At 41.5% G+C, this 27,966-nt stretch overlaps 1 protein-coding gene across 4 annotated transcripts in view; it reads right to left on the bottom strand.

Annotated features, from left to right (window-relative positions):
• The window catches only part of CCHCR1 (coiled-coil alpha-helical rod protein 1), a 32,596-nt gene extending 4,630 nt beyond the window's left edge, over positions 1 to 27,966 (bottom strand). The window contains exons 1-13 of one of the 4 annotated variants that reach the window (XM_087954329.1): positions 27,825 to 27,966; positions 25,393 to 25,629; positions 22,893 to 22,999; positions 21,882 to 22,089; positions 19,489 to 19,993; positions 18,347 to 18,489; positions 18,132 to 18,252; positions 14,499 to 14,609; positions 12,436 to 12,585; positions 10,881 to 10,991; positions 7,929 to 8,035; positions 4,553 to 4,665; positions 1,239 to 1,311 (exon numbers count right to left, since the gene is read on the bottom strand). In XM_087954329.1, the coding sequence (XP_087810455.1) occupies positions 1,239 to 1,311; positions 4,553 to 4,665; positions 7,929 to 8,035; positions 10,881 to 10,991; positions 12,436 to 12,585; positions 14,499 to 14,609; positions 18,132 to 18,252; positions 18,347 to 18,489; positions 19,489 to 19,993; positions 21,882 to 22,089; positions 22,893 to 22,962 (1,712 nt within the window). In that variant the 5' untranslated portion in view covers positions 22,963 to 22,999; positions 25,393 to 25,629; positions 27,825 to 27,966. Of the gene's footprint in view, positions 1 to 1,238; positions 1,312 to 4,552; positions 4,666 to 7,928; positions 8,036 to 10,880; positions 10,992 to 12,435; positions 12,586 to 14,498; positions 14,610 to 18,131; positions 18,253 to 18,346; positions 18,490 to 19,488; positions 19,994 to 21,881; positions 22,090 to 22,892; positions 23,000 to 25,392; positions 25,630 to 26,947; positions 27,044 to 27,824 lie in introns of all 4 variants that reach the window. The other 3 variants (XM_087954332.1, XM_087954330.1, XM_087954331.1) reach the window with 3 other exon arrangements.

Here is a 27,966-nt window from a genome sequence, read left to right as displayed (position 1 = left end):
ATGTATGAAAGTTAAATAAACTTTATTTAAAAAAAAAAACAACTCAGAGGCTTGGCAACCGACTCATTTATGACAATTGCAGTGTCCCGGAGCTACGTGATCGCCTTTTAAGGCTTTCTGACAAGCAAAGTCAATGGGGAAGCCAGATTCACTTCACGACCATGTGACTAACTTTAACGACTACAGTGATTCACTTAACTGTGGCAAGAAAGGTCGTAAAATGGGGTGAAACTCACTTTAACAAATGTCTCACGTATCAACAGAAATTTTGAGCTCCATTGTGGTCGTAACTCGAGGACTACCTGCCCTCAAAATATCTGAGGCATTCATTCTAGCTTTTCTCTCTCTGATATAATTCACCATATGGGTATATGGATGGGAAACCTTTTTCGGGGTGTCGAGATTTCACCATATTTGTGTCCTGTAAAGGGATCTGGATGAAAAATCAACAGATGGGGACTTTTAGCCACGTTTTTGCATACGAGGGGGAAATTTTAAAAGTTACAGAATGTCACCCCATTCTAGAGCTGTATGAGGGCACAAATGGGTGCTTGGGCCTACAGGAGGTCTAACACAAGGATGGGGTCAACTCATAAAATATTTCTATGGTCTTTTTAGAGTTGCCAACAGAAAGGGAGGGAAGGAGCAGTGTGGCAGCTTGGAAACTGAAAGTGCATTCCATAAATAGTTTTCAAAGATAGTAACTAGGTGACCGAAGTTTCTGCGGGGAATATCTAACTAGAGAACATGATTGATGATTCTTGGCTATGGATGTGTCCCATTGGAGAATATGAATTAATATACACCCGGGGGGTAGAGGAAAACCAAGGTTAAGGGTAACAATGAATTATGTGTCTCAGAGACAGCTACACCCAGGCAGCGCTGGACATTTTAACTCCCAATAAATCCTTTTGAAGTTTTGGAAGTTTGGCTTGAGACTCATGATTTAAATGGGGATAACTGCCGGAATCCTGACAGCTGGGCTATTTGTAATAAAGTATAGCACTTGGTTGGAACTCAAAACTCCATTTTAGCCATATATGCGCTGAATTTTTCAGCCTCAATTTAACAGCCTCAATATCCATACGTAATACCCGAGTCACAATAATCTGTAATATGCAAAAGAGTGGAGAAAATAATTGGCACTGACCCTTTAAATAAACATACAGAATTATTAAGAACTTAACCAACCTGCCTTTTACAGTAGTTATTTCTGGAACCTGGAATTTTGAACTTACTCTTGGTCTCTCCCTGCGATGTGTTTTTCTTCTCGCTGAAGTTTTGCCAGTGCTATTTTCCGACATACAAGCCCTAGAACGCAAAACAGAAACTGAACTGTAAAAATAAGCTGCTTGAACCGAGATGTACGTAAGTGTATAATTGCAGCGTGGGAAGGGAGCGTATCATATGAAATAGAAAGGTTATTTGAATGAATGCAGAAATACCAAAGTTCAGGAAGCCATCTCATTACACAACTACATTTAATTAAAAGAAAATTATCCCTGACTCCCGAATAGACAAAAGTCTGAAAGAGTTATTTTTACTTGAAGATGAAAAGAAACAATAATTAGTGATCGTTTCAATGACAATAAGCTCAATCCTCCACAAAAGAAATACCCCAAATTAGGGGGCAACGTTTATGTATTTATTTAGCGTATGGCATATCACATATGGACTAGTAATCTATGTTAACATTTCATCTAGATCAGGGGTGTCAAACTCGATTTCATTGGGGGCCGCATCAGGGTTGTGTTTGACCTTGTGGGGCTGGGTGGGCGTGGTTGGGCGTGGCTGCGGTGGGCGTGGCCAGGGTGGGCATCCAGGGCTCCGTTTTCAGCCTCAACGGCCCCCTGCAACCCTCTGACAGAGAAAACTTGAGTTTGGGGGGCCATGTGCAGCAAAGGCTCCACGAGCCGGTCCTTTGCTGTTTCCAGGGCAGCACCGCGGGCCAGATCTAAGCACCCTGCGGGCTGGATGTGGCCCACAGGCCTTGAGTTTGACACCCCTGATCTAAATCAGTAGAACACAATAAAATATAAATGATAAAAAGATCTATGTCCAAATGCCAGTGTCTAGGCCAGAGTTCCACAGAGTTTCTGGCTCTATGGACTGGTGGGGAGGGAGAAGGGATGGTTCTGCGCAAGCAGCTGGCAAGCGCATGCATGCGCACAGCTCCATTTGTGTGAGCAGCATGCCTGCACACCTGCCACTCACACAAATGGAGGGTGCGTGTACACACTCGCCCGCTGCTCATGCAAGTAAAGATGCATGGGCACATGCTCGGCTGCCATTTCCGCAGACCACTTGCAAACAGCTCATAGCTTGCTAGTGGGCCACGGCCAGAGGTTGGGGGAGCCTGGTCTATGCCATCTAACCAGTGAGGTGAAAAAAAACTCCAAAAGACAAGCTCCCAAAAAATAAGCACTCTAAGTGGATCACAGTAATCAAGTTTTGTTTTGACAGCCATCACTGACTGCAATTATCCAACCATCCGTCCATCCAACAATGCTGCCCACCTCACCAAAGGTGACTCTAATAATTGGATAAGAAGTGGTAAGCAAGCAGCTGTAATGGTTTTAAACAAGGGAAAGATTTCTGGCATACCACAAGTTCGTCATCTGGTTAATATCAGTTTAATATTATGGCTTCCACAAACTATAGCTTAATAAAGAAGGTAAAATTTCTATTTGCATTTATTTCGCACCATGGTTAAGGTGTAGTCCATCAAACCTATTTTGGAGATCGTTAACGTACACAATGCACCACAGTTATCTCTTATTTTTGTCCTTGTTTGATTTTTTTATCTTCATTATCTTATTTTTGTCCCTGTTTGCTTTTTATCTTCATTGCTGGCGTTATTTTATATCACACCACAAATATTTTAATTGTTTTTACAGTTTACAAATATTATATTATAAATTACCGATCATAGTTACATTGTGGCAGGATACACGTATACTTATACATATTTATGTGTGCAAGTCAAACTTGATTGGGCTAATTGCAAGGATAATTGCAATATTCTAGACTACCTTTTTGGAAGAGGTTTGCCACTGTCTTCTTCCTAGGTGCTGAGAGAAAATGAGTGATCCAAAATAACCAGTAAAGGTAGGACTAGAACTCAGATTTTTCTGCTCCTTATTGACTTCACCAGACCAGCCAGCAAAAATAAATGTTTAATATTAGGATTATCTATGTATGCAGGAATCCAAATCCACCACCTCACTTGATAATTGGATCCAATGTTTAAATATTCATGCTTAAAATGCTTTTTATACTACTCAACTGGAATCAGTTTTAAAATTTCATGTCCTGCACTCCATAATGAGAGAAGAAGGCCTGTACTTCTCTGTGAAACATGTTGCAATACTCGGTACTATTATAACAAAACAAAGCACAAAGGGAATTTCCTTTATTTGAATTAGTATTTGTATCGCAATAAGCCAAGAGAAATGTTTAGAATTTCCATTTCAGTGCCTTCAACTGACAATACCAGCAAATTTCTAAAAATAACACCCACCAGAAGAGGAGGAAGCTTACTTGAAAGCAATAATTCAAAACAAACGTTTTGTAAAATCACAGCTGAATTGTTTTTTCTTGTTGTACGGGAAGTAATGTACAGGTAGTTGTCAACTGATGTTCATTTAATGACTGTTCAAAGTTACAAGGGCACAAAAAAGGGACTTATGACCATTTTCCCCACTTACGACCATCGCAGCATCCCCATGGTCACATGATCAAAATTTGGCCGCTTGGCAACTAGTTCATATTTATGATGGTTGCAGTGTCCTGGGGGCCATTTTGTAACTTTCTGAAGAACAGAGTCAGTGGGGAATCCAGGTTCACTTAACAACCGTGTTACTAATTTAACAAATGCAACAATTCACTTAACCACTGTGGCTAAAAATGTCGCAAAATGGGGCGAACTCACTTAAATGTTTCACTTAGCAACATAAATGTTGGACTCAACTGCGGCTGTAACTCAAGGACTATCTGTAATGATTTAATGGTATAAACCAGGGGTGTCCAACCTTGGTAACGTTAAGCCTGGAGGACTTCAACTCCCAGAATTCCCCAGCCAGCTTTGCTGGCTGGGGAATTCTGGGAGTTGAAGTCCTCCAGGCTTAACGTTACCAAGGTTGGACACCCCTGGTATAAACTAAGCAAAGGTGAGTAACCATGGCCCTTTTATGACTGGGAGACTTCAACTCCCAAGAGTCTTGAGCCATTATACTACGGGAAGTCAGCAGGACTGGCTCAGGAATGCTGGGAGTTGAAGTCCACCAGTCATTATGTAAAAGGGCCATGGTTCCCCACCCCTGCTTTATACAATTAAATCACTATATCACTAAATCGTTAAATCATATTAACTAAGGAATTATGGGAGTTGATGTCCACCAGATATAAAAGGACCATGGTTCCCCATCCCTGGTATAAAGAATTAATTAAATCGAGATGGGAAACTATAGAAATTGAATAAATAAATGAAAGAAAACATGCCAGTCAAGATCACAGTGAAGATCAATAATACCCAGATGGCTCCATAGCTTACCTTGGATGATATCAACTCTTTTGGTGGCAAAACTGACCCTATTTCCCAGGCCCAGAAGCCGCAACAAAGCTGCCTTCCATTTCTCTTCCTGCCCCATCAGCTGCTGCTTTAGCCTAAAAAGCAATTGGTTTGAATTTCAAAACTTTTCCAAGAAGTATGGGATCTCTAACTTGGAAAGTAGAAGGCTCGTAATATACACCAAGGCTCTAAACCAGTTACTATCTGTACTTAAAATCAATTAACTCTCGCAAAGTACAGTGTCTAATTAACTGGGAATGTCTTGTAAAGAACAGTCTAATTACTGATTTCCTAACCAGTTGTCCTTCTTTAGCAGGTAACAGATGTGTATGTATGGTAATGAATTATTTTTACACTTTCATTGTATTCTAATATTGAGACACTTCCCTAGGGTATATTCAGTCAGTGAATTATTTCAGTGTGCAGGAGACGTTACCCCAACGGTGACAAACATCCAGATGGGGAATTTGGGCCCTTCCGCACTTCAGCGTATATACAATCTCCTAAAACTGAATGTGAATCTCCAGATTAGCTGGTAATTGACAGAACGTATTGTAGATATTGGACTGATTCTGTCAGTAATTGAAAAAGAATACTGCAGAGTCGGAAAAGATGCAAAAAAGGCAAGTAAAAAAACATTGCTCAGAAGTACAGATTGTCCTCAACTTAACTTACGACAATTCTTTTTGTGACTGTTAGAATTTACGTCCACACTGAACAAAGTGACTTATGACCAGTTTTGACAAGGCCATTGTAGGATCCCCATCTCACATATAATTATGACAGTTGGAGTGTCTCAGGGTCATGTGATCCCCTTTTGTGACCTTCTGATAAGCAAAGTCAATACAGAAGCCAGATTCACTTAACAACTATGCTATTTAACAGACTAACAGAATTGAAAGGGACTTTGTAGGTCATCTAGTCCAACCCCCAGCCCAAGCAGGAGACCCTACACCGGGGATGTGAAACTCAATGCCTGGAGGCCAGATCTGGCCTCCAGGGCCACCCTGGAAATAGTGAAGGACTGGCCCGCTGTGCCTCTGCCAGCAAAAATGGAGCTCTCCCTGGTCTCGCCTTCCTCCGCTGGAGACAATGGATCCCACCAGCCCGCCTGGGGCACCATAGGTGCCCCCGACACAAGTGACATCAAACTGGCCATACCCAATCTGACCATGCCCACCTGGCCCCAGAGGTCAACCACAACCCTGATGTGACCCTCAATGAAATTGAGTTTGACACCTCTGCTCTACACCATTTCTGACAGATGGCAGTCCAATCTCTTCTTGAAAGTCTCAAGTGATGGCGCTCCCACAACTTCCGAAGGCAAAGCTGTTCCATGGGTTGAGTGTTCTCACTGTCAGAAAGTTTCTCCTTATTTCCAGGTTGAATCTCTCCTTGTTCAGTTTCCATCCATTATTCCTTGTCTGGCCTTCGGGTGCTTTGGAAAACAGCTTGACCCCCTTCCTCTCTGTAGCAGCCCCTCAAATATTGGAAGACTGCAGCGATTCACTCAACAACTGTGCAAACAAGGTCATAAAATGTGGCAAAACTCATTTAACAACTCTCTTGTTTAGCCACAGTTTTGGGTTCAATTGCAAGTCGAGGACTATCGTACTCCAATGAAGAACTACAACGACTACAGTTTTTTAACATGGAGTAAGGCAAGTATGGATACAGACATCAAATCATTCAAGATACAGAATATGTAAGTTAGGAACATTTCCCCCTTGCAATACTAGGTTTTTAAAATAATCCACTGAAACTAAATGCAGAGAGAGTCAGGATCCCTCTGGATCAGAAGCACTTCTTTTCCCAACAGATAATTAAATTGTGGAATCTGCTGCTGTCAACGTGGATTATTTTACTAACGTGAATTGTTTTTAAAAGATTGGACAAATTCATGAACCATTATGCTACTGATACCATCTCCAAAATTATAAGCATACTTTTAATATACCAGCTGCTACGATGCAACAAGAGAAAAGGGCTAGGCCCTCCTGTCCATCCTTGTAAATATTCCAGATAGAAAAAAACTAGAGTAGATGAGTCAGCTTCAGTGATCCTAGATGGCTCTTCTTATGATTAAGAAGGGAGAAGACCAAAAAACAAGGGGAGTAAAAATCACAGTGGATCCCATAGTTTATTATTGTCCAATAAAATGTCTCAAAAATGAAAGAGGTGCCACCGAAGACAGTTAATCTGTTATCAGATTTACAGTATATTGTGCCTTTCCTCTAGGACCGTGATGACGAACCTATGGCACGCGTGAGACAGGTGGCACACAGAGCCATTTGTGCCGGCACACAAACTGCAGGCAAACTTACCTCACTGCGCATGTGTCCGCCTCACAGCTGATTTTCAGCTGGTTTGAGGCCTTTTTTGGCCTCCCAAAGGCTTGAGGAAGACTTTTGCAGGCTTCTACAAGCTATGCAGGCTGAAAACTAGCCCCCTTTTGTCACTTCCGGTATTTTCGGAAAAACAGGAAGTGACGAAACGGGGCTAGTTTTTGGCCTGCAAAGATTGCAGAAACCTGCAGAAGCCTTCCTCAAGCTTTTGGGAGGCCGAAAAAGGCCTCAAACCGGCTGAAAATCAGCTGTGAGGTGCAGTGCAGGTAAGGGGGCGGCGGCGGGTAGGTGGGTGGATTGTATGCGCATGCGTAAGGGGGGTGCACATTGCACGCTGGCACGCGAGCTTGCAAGCACGTGCACAATTTTTGGCACAGGAGCCGAAAAAGGTTTGCCACCACTGCTCTAGGTCTACTTATTCAAGGTCTACTTTTTGTTATTTTGCAATAACAAAATAATTTTATAAGGATAAAGGTGAGAGAGAGAGAGAGAGTGCAAGGCACCCTACAGCATCAGGTAGAGGCCAATGTAGCTGAGAAAGCCAGCAAAAAGCTACAGCTACTCCTTGGCTTATGACCACAACTGAGGCCAAAATTGATGTTGCTAAGTGAGACAGACATTTGCTTTAAGTAGATTTTGCCCCCTTTTTATGACTTTTCTTGCCAGAGTTGTTAAATGAATCATTGCAATGGTTAAATTAGCGATGGGTTGTTAAGTGAATTAGGCTCCTCCGATTACTTTGCTAGTCAGAAGGTGGCCAACAGTGAGTGACCCCATGAACCCTGGGACACTGCAACGGTCATAAATACAAGTCAGTGGCCAAAGCGTCTGAATTTTGATCATGTGACTATGGGGATGCTCCAATGGTATTAAACAGGAATACGGTCATGTCACTTTTTTCAGTGCCATTGTAACATTGAACAGTCACTAAACGAACTGTTGTAAGGAGAGGACTACCTGTATAAACTGAATCGGTGTTTGATGAAAAGCCCAGGATCCATTCTCCCCATTACCTGCTGACAAAGTCGGCCAGTTCCCGAAGGGCTTTTTCACCAGCCTCTTCCCTCTGTTGAAAACCATGCATTTGTTCGTTGGAGCGCAGCATCTCTGCTTGCAGAGTCTGTAAGAAAAGGAAGGTTCTTTGTTGAACAGGCCAGAACATGAATTCTTGTGATCTCTTCAGAATATACCAGTGGTGGCTAACCTTTTGGGGCTCCTGTGCCAAAAATTGTGTGCGCGCTTGCACACTTGTGCTCACGTGCCAGCACACAGAAGGCAATGCTCGCCCTCCCCCGCATGCACGCGCAATCCCCACCCACCCAGCCTCCCCCTTACCTGCACTGCACTTCCGGTATTTTCGGAAAACAGGAAGTGATGAAACTGGGCTAATTTTCGGCCTGCAAAGCCTGCAGAAGCCTTTCTCAAGCCTTTGGGAGGCCGAAAAAGGCCTCAAACCCGCCGAAAATCAGCTGTGAGGTGCACACATGCCCAGTGAGGTAAGTTTGCCTGCAGCTCGCATGCTGGCACAAATGGCTCTCTGTGCCACGTGTGGCACACGTGCCATAGGTTCGCCATCACGGGAATATACCATACAAGGTAGAAACTCTTAATGCTACTACAAGGCCCTATTTTAGAATTAAATAACTATAATAATTAAATAAGTAGCAATAGCACTTAGACTTATATACCGCTTCATAGTGCTTTTACAATCCTCTCTAAGGAGTTTAGAGAGTCAGCATATTGTCCCCAACCATCTGGGTCCTCATTTTACCTTCAGAAGGCTGGAAGAGAGCCGAAGTGGTGCAGTGGTTAGAGTGCAATACTGCAGGCTATTTCAGCTAGCTGCAGTTTGACAGTTCAAATCTCACCAGGCTCAAGGTTGACTCAGCCTTCTATCCTTCTGAGGTGGGTAAAATGAGGACCCAGACTGTTGGGGGCAAATATGCTGACTCTGTAAACCGCTTAGAGAGGGCTGTAAAGTACTATAAAGCGGTATATAAGTCTAAGTGCTATTGCTATTGCTGGAAGGCTGAGTCAACCTTGAGCCTGGTGAGATCTGAACGGCCAAATTGCTGTCAGCCAGCAGACAGTAGCATCTTGCAGTACTGCACTCAAACCACTGTGCCACCAAGGCTCTAAATAACTATCTTTCTCATTCTAAGTTCCAATTTTAACCATGTTTCTGGGTGCGCCAGTGGAAACAGTGGCCTAACCGCCTCAAGGTTGACTCTCCTTGATTTATTAGAGCCATGGGGGCTCAGTGGTTAGAATGCAGCTTTGTAGGCTAACTCTTGTCACTGCCAGGAGTTCGATCCTGACCACCTCAAGGTTGACTCAGGCTTCCATCCTTCCGAGGTAGGTAAAATGAGGACTCGGATTGTTGGGGGCAATTGGTTGACTCTGTAAACCACTTAGAGCGTAAGTGTAAAGCACTCTGAAGTGGTATGTAAGTCTAAGTGCAATTGCTTGATCAATTCTACTTTTTTATTTTATTTACCTCCCACCTTCGGGTGGCTACCAAGAATTCCTAACAGCTTTTCCCTAACAAATAGCAATAGAAAGTACACGGATTGCTCTTGGCACAGCCATTTCTTTATTCAGGAGGAGGGACTGCTATCATCTATTTTGATTGGAAAGAATGTTAGAGGTGAAATTCTGAGAGGAAAGAAGGGTCACCTCTCACGGGAATGCAGGAAGCACCAAGGATCAGAATTGCACGCTCATTTAGAATCTCTTCCTTGTTTAAATGAAAGACCCAAAATGGTGCTGAGCCATCGATAATAGGAAAACGTGACAACTGAACTGCTCCAATCTTATGCTGCCAAGAGAACCTGTAAGAACCTGATTTCCCTGTAAGTCTTCAACTTACAACAGTTTATTTAGTGACTGTTCAAAGTTGGATCAGCACTGAAAAAAGTGACTTATGACCATTTTTCACACTTATGATCGTTGTAGCATCCTTGTGGTCCTATGATCAAAATATAGATGTTTGGCAACTGGTTCATATTTATGATAATTGCAGTGTCTCGGGGTCCTGGGATCACCTTTTCAAATCTTCTGACAATCAATGGGGAAGCCAGATTCACTTATTAACCGGGTTACTAACTTTAACAACTTCAAATGATTCATTTAGCAATGGTGGCAAGAAAAGGTGGTAAAATGGGGCAAAACTCACTTAACAAATTTGTTATTTACATAAATTTTGAGCTCAATTGTAGCCATTCATCGAAGACTATCAGTATTTTGAATTAACAAAAGAAGGCCCTGCCATTCTTCATCTATCACGCTTGAAATCTGCCCATCCTCAGTGCACTGGGAGTCAGTTCCAAGTGATTCCTATAACTCACTCCAGACCCACAGAAGACAGCTCCTTGTCTGCATATCTTCTTACATCCAAAGAATGAAAACAGTGGACGACTGTAACAGAATAATCCGCTAAGGCCAGTCAGCATGTTGCTCAAATAATAAATCAAGGAGAAAATAAATTATGTGGAACTTTGCAAAAAGCCCCAATTCTTAGTGCAAGGCAGAAGGTAACTAGAATAGAAAGACCTTTCCCTCAATCTAAGGATTGTTATAAGCTTTTTAGTTTGGCTACATTGCAGTGAATGTTGTTGAGTTGTTCCTCCAACTCAGCTTTCAGAACACCTTCCTCCATAGGAAAGTGAATTGTTCAATCAAGAATATAAAACACAATTATAATGCACCAACTCTGGTTATCCAAATGGAATAGTAGAGAATAAGTAGACTGCACTTAAGCAAAATTAAAGCCCTTCTCTACGGTGGTTATACTTTCCACTGAGAAATTCTCTCCTAAAACATAGTTAATTCTCCTCCTTTTATTTTCTCCCATCAATTACCAATTACTATCGGTCACTCCTGGAACAACCATTTCCAAATAATACAGAGGGATCTGTTGTCACAAATCTTTCTGTTTCAAGATAGGTTGTGTGAGAATAGATTACCTTGTTTCTTACTCTTTCCATATCCGCTTCAGCAGTTTTGTCCTCAAGACTGTGGAGCAACAACACTACTTTCTGTTCTCTAGAAGCCACGTCTTCTTCCATCTCTTTCACCTGGGGATAGTGAATTATCCACTTATAAGTACCTCAAGGCAGTGAATATACATAATACTCCTTCTTCCTTGATTTTCCCACAATAATCCTGTGAGGTGAGTTGAACTGAGAGGTGACTGGCACAAAGTCATGCATTCAGCTTTCATGCCTAAGGTGGGGCTACAACTCACGGTCTCCTGGTTTTTAGCCCAGCACCTTAACCACTATACTAAATTGGCTCTTATTTTTAGGGTTTCAAGGTTGCCCAACTCCAAAGAGACTCTGGAGGATTTACAGTTTTTCAAAGAATAGGTACAATGCTACTTGAGTTTTATAATGTACTTCCAAGCATGTAAAGGCACGCGAAATCTTTTACATGCCTTATATATTTCACTCCTCACACATCTGCCACCAGACTATAAAAACAAAGATGAATAAAACAATAAAACAGAAGAAACAATAAACCAAAATGCCAGATCGGCAATTTAAGGGGCATATTGTGAGCTCCAGTTCAAATAACACAGGAGCCAGTGAAAGCCAAAGGCACAGCTATGATCAAAACCTATCACATGAAAACAATTGTATAAATATGATCAGCCCATAATAGTTTTTAATAACTTCCCCCCTTCTGTAACGTTGAAACATACAGTTCTGTGATAACTTTTCAGAAAATTTTGGGAAGCTTTGGGAGTCAAGAGGCTGTGCACTCTTGATTCAAACGTATTCTAATGCAGATAATGTAGGAGCTGAGGCTGAAATTGGCTTGCCTAGCAAGTCATGGTTTGGATTGCCTAGTAAATCATGGTTAAAGGCAAAATCTATACATTTCTTGATTCAGGTCCGATCTCTTGGCCGCTAACCAGATTCAACTCATGAATTTTTCATATAACCTCATTAATTAAAACTAGCAAGATAAAGAGCCTTTCCACATAGTGTTAAGTACTTTTATTGCCCAAGGCAATTATAATTTTTCGTATCCACCATTCACATCTCATCAGAAAATCTAGGTGTTCAGCATTCTCTCCCCACCCTCCACCCCCACCAAAAACTTTCTCGACAAACCTAGAAATTCTAGTTTACAGTGCTCAGGCTCCATTTGGGGGTTTATTTCCCAATAAACACAATGGGAAGATCAGTATATTCATTTCATCAATTTAAACAGACAGCAATAGCACTTGGGACTTATATACCGCTTCACAGTGCTTTACAGTCTTCTCTAAACGGTTTACAGAGTCAGCATATTTCCCCCAACAATCTTGGCCCTCATTTTAACAACCTCAGAAAAATGGAAGGCTGAGTCAACCTTGAGCCCCATCAGGATCGAACTCTTGGCAGTGGGCACTTAGCCTCCACAAAGCCTGATAAGTTAAGGAGTTCCCATTTGCAAAATGCACAATCGCTGGTGTTTTCTGTGTGTACTCCAATCCGCTCAAGCCCGCAGTCCCTGTTCATGGATAGACCATACCTTCTTCTCCAAACGTTTAGTGTCATCTCTATGGCTCAGCTCCTGTGACTTCAGCTGCACCAGGAGAGAAAATACTTTCTCCCGCCATCTGGTCAGCAGGCCCTGAAGTTTTTGAGATGACTCCGACCGGAGAGGGTCCTGGAGATGCACCTGAGAAGATAAAGCACAAACTCAGACATCCAACATCATCCCCTTCTGTTTGGAATGATTTCAGATACCAGGAAGGACAAGTGTACCATTGGTGACATATAGAAAAAAGCCAAAGACTTGTTCTCTTAAATGCTAGACTTTTCAGATGCAAGATAAAGCTTCCATTCAACAAAACTCAAAACCTATCCAGATATGAAAGCCCCTGGGAATCCATCAATTTTAGCAGGGCTACATCCCTTCCTCCAAAATTTTAATGTTTCGTGCAAGAAAGCTGCTCTTCCGGTTTCTGGAGTTCCTGCACGTGTGAAGACTGGCCGCCCCAAACCCACGAGAGCAACAAGCGACGGCTGGCGTGCCCAAAGAGATGGCTCTGCATGCCATTTCTGGCATGCATGGCATAGGTTCGCTATCACAAAACTAGACGATCGACAAAGTCCCCTCTAGCTCTTACATTCTATGGCAGGGTGTCAAACTCAAGGCTTGGGGCCCAGATCTGGACCGGCCCGTGATGCCACTGTCAGTGAAAACTGAGCTCTGTTTCTTCCTGGCAGAGGGTTGCAGGAGGCAATCGCAGCTGAAAACGGAGCTCAGGAGCTCGTTTTTGCCAGCAGAGTGCTTGGGCCACCACAGACAGGGGTATCAAACTCACGGCCCACGGGATGCTTAAATCTGGCCCACGGTGCCAGCCTGGAAATAGCAAAGGACCGGCCCTCGATGCTTCTGGCAGCCAAAATAGAGCATGGGGGGGTGGAACTGCGTGTGGCATAGGGAGTGCACTTCCCCACCCGCCCCATTTTGGCCAGCAAGGTGCTCCAGGAGGTATCCATCCTGTCCCCCTCCCCCCCCCAAGCTGGCCCATGGAAGAGTATTACAGTATTTATCGGCGTATAACACGCACTTTTTTCCCCCTGAAAATAGGGGGCAAATGATGTATGCGTGTTATACGCCCGATAATGTTAAGAAGCCTTCGGTGAATGCTGCTGGGATCGGGGATCAAGGACACAAATGAAAGAAGGGGAGGGAGGAAGCAACCGAAGCCTGTCCTTCTCTCTGGGTCAGCTCTCTCAGTCGCTCTCGCTCCTCCACCAGCACAGGAAGAAACTGCTTCAAAGAAGCGGGGGCTTTTCCTGTCGCCGCAGCTTCCCTGAAGCGCCCGTTCTCCCCACCCCACCCCGTCCGCCCGCCCGCCCGCCCGCAGTGCTCCGTTCTGCCTGCCTGCCTGCCTTCGTTAATGGTTGAATCGGAACAGCTTGGCTGAGTAAAAGAGGCGAATAGTTATTATTCTCAGCCGAAGCTGCTCCCAAACAACCAGAAACTAAGGCAGGCAGGCAGAATGGGACACTGTGGATTGAAGCGCGCGGGTGGGAGTGGGGGTGAAGCGGGCGCTCGGAATAGCTGCGGCGACAGGAAAAGCCCCCGCTTCTTTGAAGCAGTTTCTTCCTTGGATGGTGGAGCAGCGAGAGAGCGAAGCCTCCTTCTCTTCTCTTCCCCCGGTCCTTGCAAAAATTTTCTGCTTGAAACCGGTCCCTGGTACAAAAAGGTTGGGGACCACTGATTTACCTTATAAGTGGTAATAATATTAATAAAAAAAAAAGTTCTGAGCTACCCTTATTTTGCTTCAAAGTTTTTATTTAGAAATTTAATTTTTTTTCCTGAAATTTCCCTCTTAAAATGAAGATGCGTGTTATACGCCTGTGCGTGTTATACGCCGATAAATACGGTACAATGCTGATCCGGCCCTCAATGAAATCCAGTTTGACAACCCTGCAGTACAGTATCCAGATCTTACATTGTGTAGGCTTTTATATTCCATTACAAGTACCGGTTTTACAGCAATGCTGTATGGATCATTATATTCTAAACCCCGATTAGATGAGACATCGGACTTTTCTAAAGCGATCAAATGAAACCACCTTTTTACCAAGCTCGGTCTCCTGTAGAGTCAAGATATCGCCTAACGAAGCCACACGAACTTGCAGAAGTTCAGCTGTCATTTTCAGAGCCCCCTTCTCATCCTCAAGTTGCTGAAACAAAAAGAAAGAAAAATGGTGCCCAGGTAGTCCTCAACTCTACAATCCTTCATTTAGTGACCGTTCCAAGTTACAATAACACTGGGGAAAAAGTGAGTTTTGACCAATTTTCACATACAACCATCGGCATGGAATTCAAGGAACGTTATGACTGTTAGCTTTAACAGAAGTGAGACTGCCTTCAAAGTGGCAGGGTTCCAGTTAACACACCTAGCGGAATCAAAACTCCAAAGCAGGCATCTTCCTCAAAGTATCGATTTATTAGTCATGTCATATTGGCACATCTGGGGGAAACCCGACTCTAAACCCCCTTCTGGTTTCCCCCTAGTTAAAAGTAAAGTTTTCTTTCTCCTGCTTATGCAATCCATCACGTTGTCCAATCCGGTCACAGTCCAAGGGTCAGTTGGTCTCAGATCCCACCTCCTCGCACCTGGTGGGAACGTCCCTGGTTCTCAAAAGAAAGAATTTTATTTTGGCTACAATCCCCCAGCTATCTCTACCTCCCTCCCTCCTGTTCCCACAGCACTACTCATCTCCGTTGTGGCAGCTGTTAGGAATATAAGTCACCAAACAGATATTTGGGTTAGAAATATATAAACCAGGATAAACATTTTAAAACTGTATCTTTAAGAGCAATTAGGTGTGGTTTCTCAAACGGCCATAAGATGGAGCCAGAAACCTGGGTTGTTTAGCCTTAGTCTCAGAAGAGAGTGTGAGTGTATCTCTGTTTCCTTCTGTTGGAAAGAGTTGCCGTTCCTCCATTTTTCCTACTTGACTGATATTTTCTGGATTTGATGTAAGTCTGATACTGAACTGTTTTTGACACTGGACTTTGTTACTGGATTATCCCTGGACTAAAAACTGACTGATCTTACCTGTGAATGACTTTGGATTGCTTGTTTGGACTTTGCTTAACGTTTCTGGAAGTAAAAACCTACATTTACTGTACAGTGTATCTGTGTTCTGTGTATGTGTATTATTCAAACACTACTCTCAAATACGTCTCCCTGTATGCGCTCATTCTCCTAACGGGGAATTACCTCAACACTGGTTATGGGCCCAAGCTCAGATAACTGAGAATTACTGTGAATACACAGTACTGTATACAGACAGCTGTTTACTGTTTAATTGTGGTTTACTATCCTGGTAAAGATGGCACAAGTCACTTCAACAAGTCTATCACTGATAACCCAGTTGGATGGAACAAACTATGTTTCCTGGTCTATGAAGTGCAGTCTACTTCTGCGTAGAGAAGGTTTATGAAATGTAGTTCAAGACCCACCGGAAGTAAATGCTTGGGATCCATCTAATGAGGATGATGCCAAGAAGCTTGCTGACTTTAAACAGAACAACGAACGAGCTCTTTGTATAATTGGACTAACACTGAGTGACCAGCAGCTAGTCCATATTCGTGGAGAAGAGTCTGCTGCTAAGTGTTGGGAGAATTTGAAGAGGATTTATGTTCGTGACAGTGTAGGTGCACACATACATCTTACACGTAAACTGTTTAGAGCACGTCTTCTGAAAGGTGGAGATATGTTAGCTCATTTAAACTTCATGAAAATAACTTTTCAAGAGCTACATGAAAAGGAACTGATATTTTCAGAGCTGCATTAAGTTTACATCATTCTTTCCTCATTGGATGAAAGTTATGATGACTATGTATCTTCACTGGAAGTCCTGCCCAGAGATAAACTGACATTGACTGACATAACTGGAAGGTTGTTAGAAGAAGCAAGAAGACGGCTGGGTAGGGACCAACTGAGGAAGGAACAAGCACAAGAAGTGGATTTGTTTTCAACTGCCTATACTGTTAGGAAATGTTTTTCTTGTGGGGCTAGATTCTGTAAGAAGGGAAAACAACACAATACTGGTAATCACCAGAAGGCTAAGAAGAATGTTAGTTTAGCTATGTCTAGCAATTCAACTGTAAATCATGATTTGTGGGTTGTTGATAGTGGAGCATCACAATGCATTACTAAAGATAGAAACAGGTTTATAAAGATGTCCACAAGTAGACAACATGTATCATTGGCAAATGGATGGATGATTAACGCATCAGGTGAAGGTACTGCATATTGTTCTTGTATAAGTGAACATTTAACTATGTTACATGTGCCTAAACTGAAATTTAATTTGCTATCAGTAAGGGCTTTAGTTAATATTGGTTATGTAGTAACCTTTAGGGGAGATAACTGTATAATAGAGAAACAGGATAACAGTATTACTGCTACATTAGAGAATGATTTATATGTAATATATGATGACCAATTGCAGATGGCTTACTCAGTTTATAACAATGTTAAGCCACATGATGAATGTATACATTTATTACATAGACATCTGGGGCACATTAATTTCAAAATGCTGAAATAAACTGTTGAATTGTCAGAGGGAGTAAAATTGAAACCCTGTATCAAGTATTTAAACTGTAATGCTTGTAGCCAAGAAAAAAGTAAGGTTACTCCTGCAAACAGACTAAATGGATTTAAGACCAAAGAACCTTTAGAGGTTGTGTTTGCTGACATAATTGGTCCTAAAAAACCAAGTTTAGGAGGTGCCTGTTATATTTTGAGTATTATGGACCATTACGATACGGTTTCTGCTATCTTATGAAAAACAAAACAGAGACATTCCAACATTTCTTTAACTGGCTAAGGCTTGCAGAGAGAAAAATGAGGAGTAAAGTAATTACTTTAGTAACTGATAATGGGACTGAGTCTGTTAACAAAAGATTCCAAACTATGTTGAAATTGGCTGATGTTGAACATAAATGTTCTGCACTTACAGACCACAACATAACTCGTTTGTAGAACGAAGAGGGGAAACATTACAAGCCATGGCTCGCACTACGTTATCTGATTCAGGTTTACCTGAAACACTGTGGGGTGAGGCCATAATGTGTAGTAATCATGTGTTAAACAATGTAGTTAATACAACAACTGGAGAATTGCCATTCACTCGTTGGCATGGCAGAAAACCAAATCTAAGTTATTTACACACATTTGGAGCTCCAGCATGGGTGCATATTCCCTCACAAGTAAGACTGAAAGGGCAACATAGAGCTAAGAAGTTATTTTTTGTGGGTTATGAGGCCAACCATAGATCGTTTAGATTTTGGGATCAAGGCACAGCTCATGTTTATTGTAGTGCTAATGCAAAATTTCTAGAGCACCTTGGATGGGATAAACTGGAACAGGAATCCAGCAATGATGTTATTATTGACACCCAAATAGTCCCTAAAGATAAAATCAGTAAACCACAAATAGCCATTAAAGAGGAAGCACAGGAGGAAGTAGTAGAACAGGCACAGGAGGAGGTAGAAGAACAGGATCAGGTGGCACAGGATCAGCAGCCCTGAAGGTGCCAGGGGAAAATGGCTTCAGGGCTGACACGAAGGCCATCTGCTTCCTAGTGGAGCTAATCCTAAGGGGCTTCCTAGTGGAGCTGATCAAAAGAGCAGACCGCTAGACCAGATGGGTCAGAGGACCAAACCAGTCGCCCTTATAATCTCACCTGTATTCGATTTATCAGCCGCTCCTGTTCAAAACCAGGTTTATTTGACTTCTGCTCCCCCACGTAGGTCTTAAACTGCAGCACCAAAGCATTCTGGGAAGCCAGTTCTGCCTCAGTCACACTGGAAGAGAGAAACCAGGGACTACCTTGAATAAGATCTCTGTACCAGGGAAGGAAAATTGTGAGAAGAGGCAGTGAAGAAAAAATAAAGCAACCTGAGTTGGTTCTGGAGCGTATCTTTTTTCTCTCTTAACTGACTGGCTTCCTTACGCTGAGCTTCCAAATCCTGCTGGAATGCACATATCTGATGCTTCAAGGAAGTCGCCTCAGCTTCATAGACTTCAGATAGCTTATCCAACTGTGGGAGGAAAAAGAGATGCTGGTAGACTTGGTACATAAGCTCACTTCTATCACTCTATTTGAAATTACAGGTAGTCCTCGAGTTACAGCTACCAATGGAGCCCAAAATTTCTGTTGCTAAGCGAGACAGTTGTGAAGTGACTTTTGCCCCATTTTGTGACCTGTCTTGCCACAGTGGTTAAAGTGAATCACTGCCATTGTTAAGTTAGTAACATGGCTGTTAAGTGAATGTGGCTTCCCCATTGACTTTTCTTGTCAGAAGGTTGCAAAAGGAGATCACATGACCCTGAGGCACTGCAACCATCGTAAATATGAGTCAGTTGCCAAACGTCTGAATTTTGATAACGAGACCGTGAATTTCGATCAACGTTGATGCTATAACAGTTGTTAAGTATGGAAAAATGGTCTTAAGTCACTTTTTTTTCCAGTGCCACTGTAACTCTGAATGGTCATTAAACAAACTGTTGTAAGTCATAAACTGTTGTAAGCAGTTACAGCAGTCTGTTGTAACAAACTGTTGTAACTGCTCTCCAATGCTTTTTTTTCCAGAGAGCTTTGCAACTTATTTTATTTGATGCCTTTTCTAAAAAAAAAATATCATTTCTCAACATGTTTTGTTGAGAGCCGTGGTTAGAATGCAGTATTGCAGGCCAACTCTGCCAACTGCCAGGAGTTCGATCCTGAAAGGTCTTAAGGTTGCCTCAGCCTTCCATCCTTCCAAGGTGGGTAAAATGAGGACCCAGATTGTTGGGGGCAATAGGCTGACTCTGTAAAACCGTTTAGAGCACGGGTCTCCAACCTTGGCCACTTTAAGACTTGTTGACTTCAACTCCCAGAATTCTTCAGCCATCAAAGCTGGCTGAGGAATTCTGGGAGTTGAAGCCCACAAGTCTTAAAGTGGCCAAGGTTGGAGACCCCTGGCTTAGAGAGAGCTGTAAAGCACTGTGAAGTGGCCTATAAGTCTAAGTGCTATTGCTATTTTTCATTCTGCAGTTACCTTTGTTTGGTACTCTTTCAGCACTGACTGTCGGCATTCTTGAACCATGGCCTCCTGCCTCCTCCGCTCCACCTCTCTCTCTTCCCTCATCTGCTGCAGCTCTCCCTGAGCCAGGGTGATTTCATGGTTGCTCCTTTCCTTGGTTGACTCCAGTTCCTCCCTCAGGAAATCTGTTTTCAACTGATTTTGCTTCCTGAGCTCTTCTAATTCATTCCTTAGGGCCTCTTTCTCTTGCTGACTACTTTTCCTGACTTCTTCCAGTTGGGTCTTCAGGAGAGCAACTTCAGTAAGGTTCTGGCTTTTGAGGAAGGTTAGTTCTCCTTGGAGATTGGACAGGGTACTTTCCCGAGCAGCTATGGTTGCCTCCTGTTGGGCAGAGGACACTCGGAGGGCACTAACTTCTGACTCCAACCGCTGGATCTCGTGGAGCTGATGGGCGATGATTTCAGCCTGTTGAGACATTGCCAGGGTCACATTTGAAGGCTCAGCCAACCTATCCAAGGACCTTGAATAGAAGAGAGGAAATGTCAGGATGTTCTCCTATCTCAAGGGAGAATGCTCTAGGCCAGGAGTGTCAAACTCTATTTCACTGAGAACTGCATCAGGGTTGTGTTTGACTGGGGGGGGGAGCAGGGGAGGGTAGCCGGGCTGGGCATGGCCAACTCGACATCATTTGTGTCAGGGGCACTTGTGGTGGCCAAGTGCTAAGGCAGGATTTTCCTCAGACCCTCCCTCCCTCTCAATATAATCTATCTATCTTCCTTCCTTCTCTTCCTTCCTTCCCTTCCTCCCTCCCTTCCTTCAGCCTGTGGGCTGGTCCTTTGCTGTTTCCAGGGAGGCCTCATGGGCCAGATCTAAGCACCCTGTGGGCCGCATCCAGCCCACAGGTGTTGAGTTTGACACGCCTGCTCTAGGCAGACTTCTCCATCTGGATTGCAACCTTCCAGATTTGTGAGCTTCAGTTCATAGAATTGTCCAGCCGGCATAACTATTGCCGTGAATCCAGGTATTGGATGTCCATACAATCTGAAGGGCATCTGTGAGAGTAACTGTGAGAGGGATCTTGGAGTCTTAGCGGACAACCAGCTAAATAGGAGCCAGCAGTGTGCAGCAGCAGCCAAAAAAGCTAATGCTATCCTAAGTTGCATTAACAGAGGGATACAATTGAGATCAAGTGAGGTACTAATACCACTCTATAAATCCTAGAGTACTGCATCCAGTTTTGGTAACCACATTATAAAAAAGATGTTGAGACTCTACAAAAAGTACCGAGAAGAGCAACCAGGATGATTAGGGGACTGGAGACTAAAACATATGAAGAATGGTTACAGGAACTGGGCCTGGCTAGTCTAGTGAAGAGAGGGACCAGGGGAGACAGGATAGCAGTCTTCCAATATTTGAGGGGCTGCCACAGGGAGGAGGGGGTCAAGCTATTTTCTAAAGCTCCTATAGGCCAGACAAGGAATAATGGATGGAAACTGAACAAGGAGAGATTTAACCTGGAAATAAGGAGAAACTTTCTGACAGAACAATCAACCAATGGAACAGCTTGTCCTGGGAAGTTGTGGGAGCATCATCACTTGAGACTTTCAAGAAGAGATTGGACTGACATTTGCAGAAATGGTGTAGGGTCTCTCGCTTGGGCGGCGGGGGGGGGGTTTGGACTAGATGACCTACAAGGTCCCTTCCAACTCTGATTATCTGTTTTCTACATTAGGAAGGACAATTCTAGGAACTGCTCACTCAATAACAGAAACAGAATACATAATATTTCCCCGCTAAAAGCCACGAGTCAAAGAGACCATAAGTGGTTTGATCTTCTGTACAGGTAGTCCACAACTTTACATTCGTTTAGTGGCCATTCAAAGTTACAATGGCACTGAAAAAAGTGACTTACAACCGTTTTTTTCTTTCTTTCTTCATACTTACATCCATTGCCCACAGCCCCATGTTCATGTGATCAAAACTCAAGATGCTTGGAAACTGGCATGTATTTATGACAGTTGCAGTGTCCTGGGGTCACGTGATCACCTTTTGTGTCCTTCTCACAAAGTCAACGGGGAAGCCAGATTCACTTAACAACCATATTACTCATTTAACTGCAGCGATTCACTTAACAACTGTGACAAGAAAGGTCGTAAAATGGGGCATACCCCACTTAACAGCTGTCCTAGCAACAGAAATTTTGAGCTCTATTTTGGTAGTAAGTGGAGGACTACCTGTATAGGGTCCAAAGGAAAGAGAACAAAACTAGAGAAAAATGAAGGTGCCGCTCTCCATCGTTTTAGCTAAGAAACAGTTCAAAGCAATGTGCTTCTTAATAGTTTCCTCTCCCAGCTCAACACAGAATTAACAAAGTTCAGAGAAAATGAATAAAATACAGAATTGTTCACCTGGTTTTATCTTTTGGGTCTTCTGTCGTATCTACTTTTGTATTCCATCTTTGGAGTTCATCTTTCAAACGCAAATTCTCTCGTCGGAGTTCAGCAATCTCCTCCCAGTTAGGGTAAGCTGCGGCCCCCAAGAGCCCAGTAGTAGATACTATTGGAGGTGGTGCTGATTGGCTCTGGAAATGTGAAGGTGGAATCAATTCTGTAAATCCTAAGGAGGGGAAAAAACACAGAAAAGACCTAAGACCATGATTTTCTATTTGGATATGTAATGCTAAGCCAGGCTCACACCAGATAAAAAACCATTAGTTGTTCATGAAAGCACAGAACGGGGATCTTAAGTTTTACACAGACAACAGTTGTGCTAGTTTAAGGAAAGAAAATTATTTGATGAAAGAAATCAGGAAAGAAATGGAAAACACAAATATCTCTTTGCTCTTCTGGCCACCTGATCAATTTCTCACACTGTAGCAGAAAATCTTCAGAGGTCAGAGATAGGACTGTTTTCTTAAAGGGTATGGTGTGCGTGTCTGTGTATGCGCACAAACACATCGTCAAGTCAATATTGACTTCTGGTGACTTCTTGGACATGTCCCGCAGTTTTCTTGGTAAGATTTCAATAGCAGTTTGTTATTGCCTGCCTCCTAGGGCTGAGAGGCAATGGCTAGCTTAAGGTTGCTTAGCTGGCTTTGGGCCTAAAGGAGGACTAGAATTCCCAGTCTCCTATTTTCTAGCTTGGTGCCTCAACAACTATGCCAAATTGATTTTGTAAAGGTTTTATAGGCACCATTTTAAACTGCAACCAGAACTGGATTAGTCTCATAATATAACAATTGGCAAGTTATGCTCTTTGTAGATAGTCTCAGGAAATAATCTAGAAAATTTACTTAGTGGATTTCAGGTACATTTCTACAGAACACACATAATCCATTAAGTAGGCTAGCTTAGAAGTTGCAACCATAGCAATAACTCATGGTTAGGTTATCTCTAAGAAAGAATTTGCTGATTCTTTACCAGTTGGCCTTGTAATCTGGAACACAGCAGGGGGGTCCAGGTGCTTGTTTGAATCTTTCCTCTTGTCCATGGTCTCACTTCAAGGTCCTTCAAAATGTACAAATACACTGAGCAATAATAATTTGAATTCTACTCATGACTATTTAAACACATTATTAAAACAAAATTTCACTATCAATTTTTAAAACACACAAATTATCATTATTCATTACATGTTTAAACCTTTTTTCATTGTAAATTTAACAAGTCAGATAAATTATGATTCTGTTTTAAACCATTTCCATATAACATACAAAAACCTCTTATTCAATTTCTCTTTACTTCTCTTTACTCTTATTCAATATCATTATTATTATTTGTCTATTTCTTTCTGACTTAGTTACCATTATTCTCATTCTATATTTCTGCAAGCTTTTACTAATTCTCCCCCAAAAAAACATATACACACAACACACAAAACATAAAAAAATCTTTTGGAAAGTAACTTGGACCCAGGTATCTCTCTCTTCATGGACTTCAATTATATTCATACTCATCTTACATATCATTACTTATTTTATTTACCATTCTAAGCCTTCTATATTAACTTCTCCACATATTTCACTCTTCTTAATTCTATCTTAATTAATCATCTTAGTTTGAATCATTATATTTGTATCTTTTGTCCATTTTTATCATCCCTTTGTCTCATTCCTTATAAAAAGAAGAAAATAAGTTTCTCCTGAAATCATTAATAGGAGTATGATGCCTTTCTATCTCCTCCCTAAGTTAATCAAATTAACCTTTAAGATAACATCCAGTACCCAATCCGATTTTGCTTGGTACATTCTATCTAACTAGTACATCCAAAATAATTAAATACATAATTAGACAATAAATCCAAATATTAAAAACAAATACTATAATAAAAATTTTATAATAACATCAATACCATAATCTTATTAAACTCTTTAATTAAAACAGTATTCTAAACCTCCCTATTATTAAATTTTAAAGCCAATCATTTTTAAACATTTTAACATTTTAATCTCTTATCAACTCTTAAACCATTACAATACTACCATCTCATCTTATGTACCGCAAAATCTTTTTTAAAAAATTATACTTTATCCATTATCTATAAAAAATTCCTTTTTTTCATTTAATTTCAAAACATTGTAGCTTTTCTCCACCTTTTCCCTTTCTTTCTTCTCCCAACAAACCTTTCTACCCCCCTTCTTCTAGCCTCTGCCTTACTGGAGACTTCCGGTTTGTCGGCTTCGCGGCGGCAGGGATTTGCGGCTGCGCGATCCCTGCCCGCTAGCCGCTTTGGGGCTCCGACCCAGACGGGTGCGAGCTAGGCACCCTGCAGGGCAGCTGAAGGTAGGGGGATCCGGAGAGGGGTTTGGGGTGTTGCAGACCCCTCCCGGCCGGTAGAACCCCCTTTTCCCAGGGCGGTGCAGCGGCGGTCCGTAATGGCCGCCACAAAGAAGCTGGCAGCTGGGTAAGAATGCGCAGGAGGAAGTGGAGAAAGTGCTTGAAAGGAGAAAGTTTTTCTTGGCTCCTAGGACTCTAAGACATATTTAATAAAATTCCTGAAAAGTATGACTTTCTGAATAATACCTGCCAGAAGAGGAAAAAAGCGGCAGTTTGATGGTGCTGAAAGGATAGCTTTCCCTCTTTTCCTACGGAATAAATAACTGGATATTAAGAAACCTTTTTTTAGGTGAAAATTGGTTTTAAGCGATGAGTGGGAAGAGAGAGGATTAAAAAGAAAATATTTGTATGCTAAGACTTTGTTGGAGGAGATGCCTTAAGGATTTGAAGACTAGAATATATTACAATAAGATTTTAAACAGATTTGGACTTTCTTTCTCTTTGATTGATATTACCCCAGAAGGAGAAAGTGAGAACTCTGCCTTGGTTTGGACTGACTGATAACTTTGGGACTGCTTTATTTTTTTATTTTCTTTTGAATATTCTGGTTGTTGTAAGAAGAAAGAAGGGGAAAAGAAAGAAAAGATTTATAATGGCTTTTTCTGTTGAGGAACTAAGAAAAGAATATGAACAAGCAAAAAAAAATGGTAAAGATGGTGTGGAAGAAGCTTTCTTTTTTTAGAAATGGCGCTTACTAACTATCAACAAACATTACAACAGATGAAGACAGCAGAGGAACAAGAAAGAAAGGAAGGAGCCATTTTTAATAAATCTCAGAATTTGATCAAGAAAGAAGGAAGAGAGAAAAGAGAGAACTAAAGGACTTAAGATCTAAAAAACATTTAAGAAAGGGAAAAATAAGGTGCAAAATCAATATGATGATAGTAAACAAAAGGGAAAAGGAATACGACAGAGAAAGGAAAATTTCACTATCAAATGAACAAAATATTCATGTGAAAATTAATTAAATCTATTACAATTGAAGGCCTTTTTGCACGACTCCAAAGAAGCTAGACTCCTGATTAAGGAAAAATGCCCTATAACCCTAAAGGCAATGACTGAGAATAACAGAATTGGAAGGTACCTTGGAGGTCTTCTAGTCAAACCCTTTGCTTAAGCAGGAGACCCCTAGACCAAATGACTCTTCGATGACAGAAGATGTACCACAAGTCACAATCTGGTGAGTTGATGGCACTCAGGAGTATATTTCCAGGTAATTCCACTATCTGAGAAGGATTACATAAAGCAGTGTCTCTTAAAGGGTGATCCTGGCATTCCAAGATCCTCTCAGTGGTCCATGAAATCAAAATTATTTGCCAGCCTATATTGAAAGATAATACAATATTAAAATCCTATCAAACAATCGTGAGAAGCCGTAACAACAATGAATGCATCAATTTTAATCTATATACTATATATATACACATACATACATACATACATATATATACATACATACATACATACATACATATATAATATATATATATATATATATATATATATATATATATATATATATATATATGCAAAATACCACTCATGCATCATCACAAAATCTCCAGAACTGTAAAGCCTATAAACTTGAAAATTGGCACATATATTCCTCTTGGCTTCTAGGTGCTCACTAGGAAAGGATTTTTCAACATGACCACCAGAGCATTAGTATTTTGTATATTATTATTAACACGCTCTGATGCTAAGGAGTTCTACTCCCCTTTCCCACCTGAAAAGAAATCTCTTCCAAATGCAAAACACAAGCAGAGGAAAGGAGTTTCAGTTTCCATTTTATTTTCACAGCAGCAACCAGCTTTAGTACAGAACAGTTGAGCTAAGCCATGCCCAGGCTCCTTGCTGCCTCCTTGCTCACACAGCAAATACTGTTTCAGTTTCCAAACAACCCTCAACTTTCTCATACACTGACAGGATGCTAGCCAGATGAATACTGATGGCACAATTCCCCCCCCCCCCCTTATTTTCCTCCCCCAAAACGAAGCCCGATCACATAGTTTTGTAGCAAAGTATGGGTATAGAGTTAGTTTTTTTTAATATAGTAAATATCAATAAATATAACCCATACAAATAAATGCTCTTTTGGGGTTCTCCATAATTTTAAAAATGGGAAAGAATCCTGAAAGAAAAAACATTTAAGAAACATTGACATAGAGAAATAGCTTACTTTCCTGTTATTGCAATGAGCAGTGGAGATTATATAAAAATGATCTTTCTTCTCTTAAATAAAATTAAACTAATTTAAGTATCTAAGAGGACAGCCAATGCTTTATACAGTATTTTATCTGGAAATCTGCAGGAAATCAGTGTAACTATTTAAGAACAGACAAATCACCTTTTTTTCCTAAATAAACCTATACACATTTTTTTCTGCCACCTTACTGAAAATTACATGCAGATATGTGTGTATGTGTGTACATGTGTGTGTACACATATACCGTGTAATTTTCAGTAAGGTGGCAGAAAATTTTATTTATAGGATTATAAACAAATATCACACATACTTCACGTATACCACATATTTCATATATAGCACACATTGCAACATTGCATTCTGCAGGAAACCTTATGATGCATCAGTTTAAAAATCAGTTATTTTCAAGAAAAAGACGAGCTACCCAATCAACCTCAGCCGATAAAAGCCTCAACTTGAAACACTGAGTTCACATATATATTTTTTTCTTTGGAAAAGGAGCAGGCTTCCATCTTCCAGATCATGCCCCCTTACAAAAATAAATAAATATTCCAGTTGGCTTGAATACATTCCAATTTATTTCTCATTGAGCCTATTATTGCTGGTAGACAAACACTGGCTGAGATCATTCCATTATGGAAGGATAACAAACAGATTTGAGTGTCTTGACCGGGGAATTCTAGGAGATGAAGTCCACACATCTTAAAAATTGAAAAGCACTGGTTTAGAGTCTCAACCAGAGGTCTTCAAACTTGACAGCTTTAAGACTTGTGGACTTCAACTCCCAGAATTCCTCCTCCCGTCCTGTTAGCTCAGGAATTCTGGGAGTTGAAGTCCACAAGTCTGAAAACTTGCCCAGTTTGAAGACCCTTGCTCTAAACCAGAGCCTCACCAACCTCACAATCTCAGATGCTTTAGTTAGGCTATGCCAACCAACCTGGGACTCCACATGACTGGAAGCTGCAGTCTCCACATTGGGGAACATGGTTTTACTTTTAGCCACATGATTCTCAGTTATAGTTCCTATATGGGAAATTCCAGGATGTTCCCCCCCACCCCATTTATTGGATTTTTAAACTTTCTGAATCTTATGAGCGTCAGTTATTTAAAACAATCTGATAAAACATCAATCACTTCATTTCATGCAGTGCTTTGGGCTCACAGTTAATTTATATATTTCTGATCCTGGTTAGCAAATCCAGCATAAACTGTACCCTTAACCAGTACTGGCGATTCAGACAGCCCCAATGCCCCCACATTAAATTGTAATGTATTTTGCTTAGCTATGTTGCTGTACATTTCATAGCTACCTGCGTATGAAGCCTCATTAAGTTCAATTCCAATTTTTGTCCCCCAACTCTTAACGAGAGATACAATAAACCCAAATAAGAAATAAACACGGGCGATTCAAGGCAACGTCCGCCCTTCCAAGCAGCTTCCCTTAAAGACACA

The sequence above is a fragment of the Notechis scutatus genome, chromosome 2 (genome assembly GCF_049901735.1).
Source record: "Notechis scutatus isolate UNSWTSFEM ecotype Mainland chromosome 2, rNotScu1.2, whole genome shotgun sequence".
Classification (NCBI taxonomy): Eukaryota; Metazoa; Chordata; class Lepidosauria; order Squamata; family Elapidae; genus Notechis; species Notechis scutatus.
Note: the sequence above shows the minus strand (reverse complement) of the source record. Positions and strands in the feature narration are given on the sequence as shown.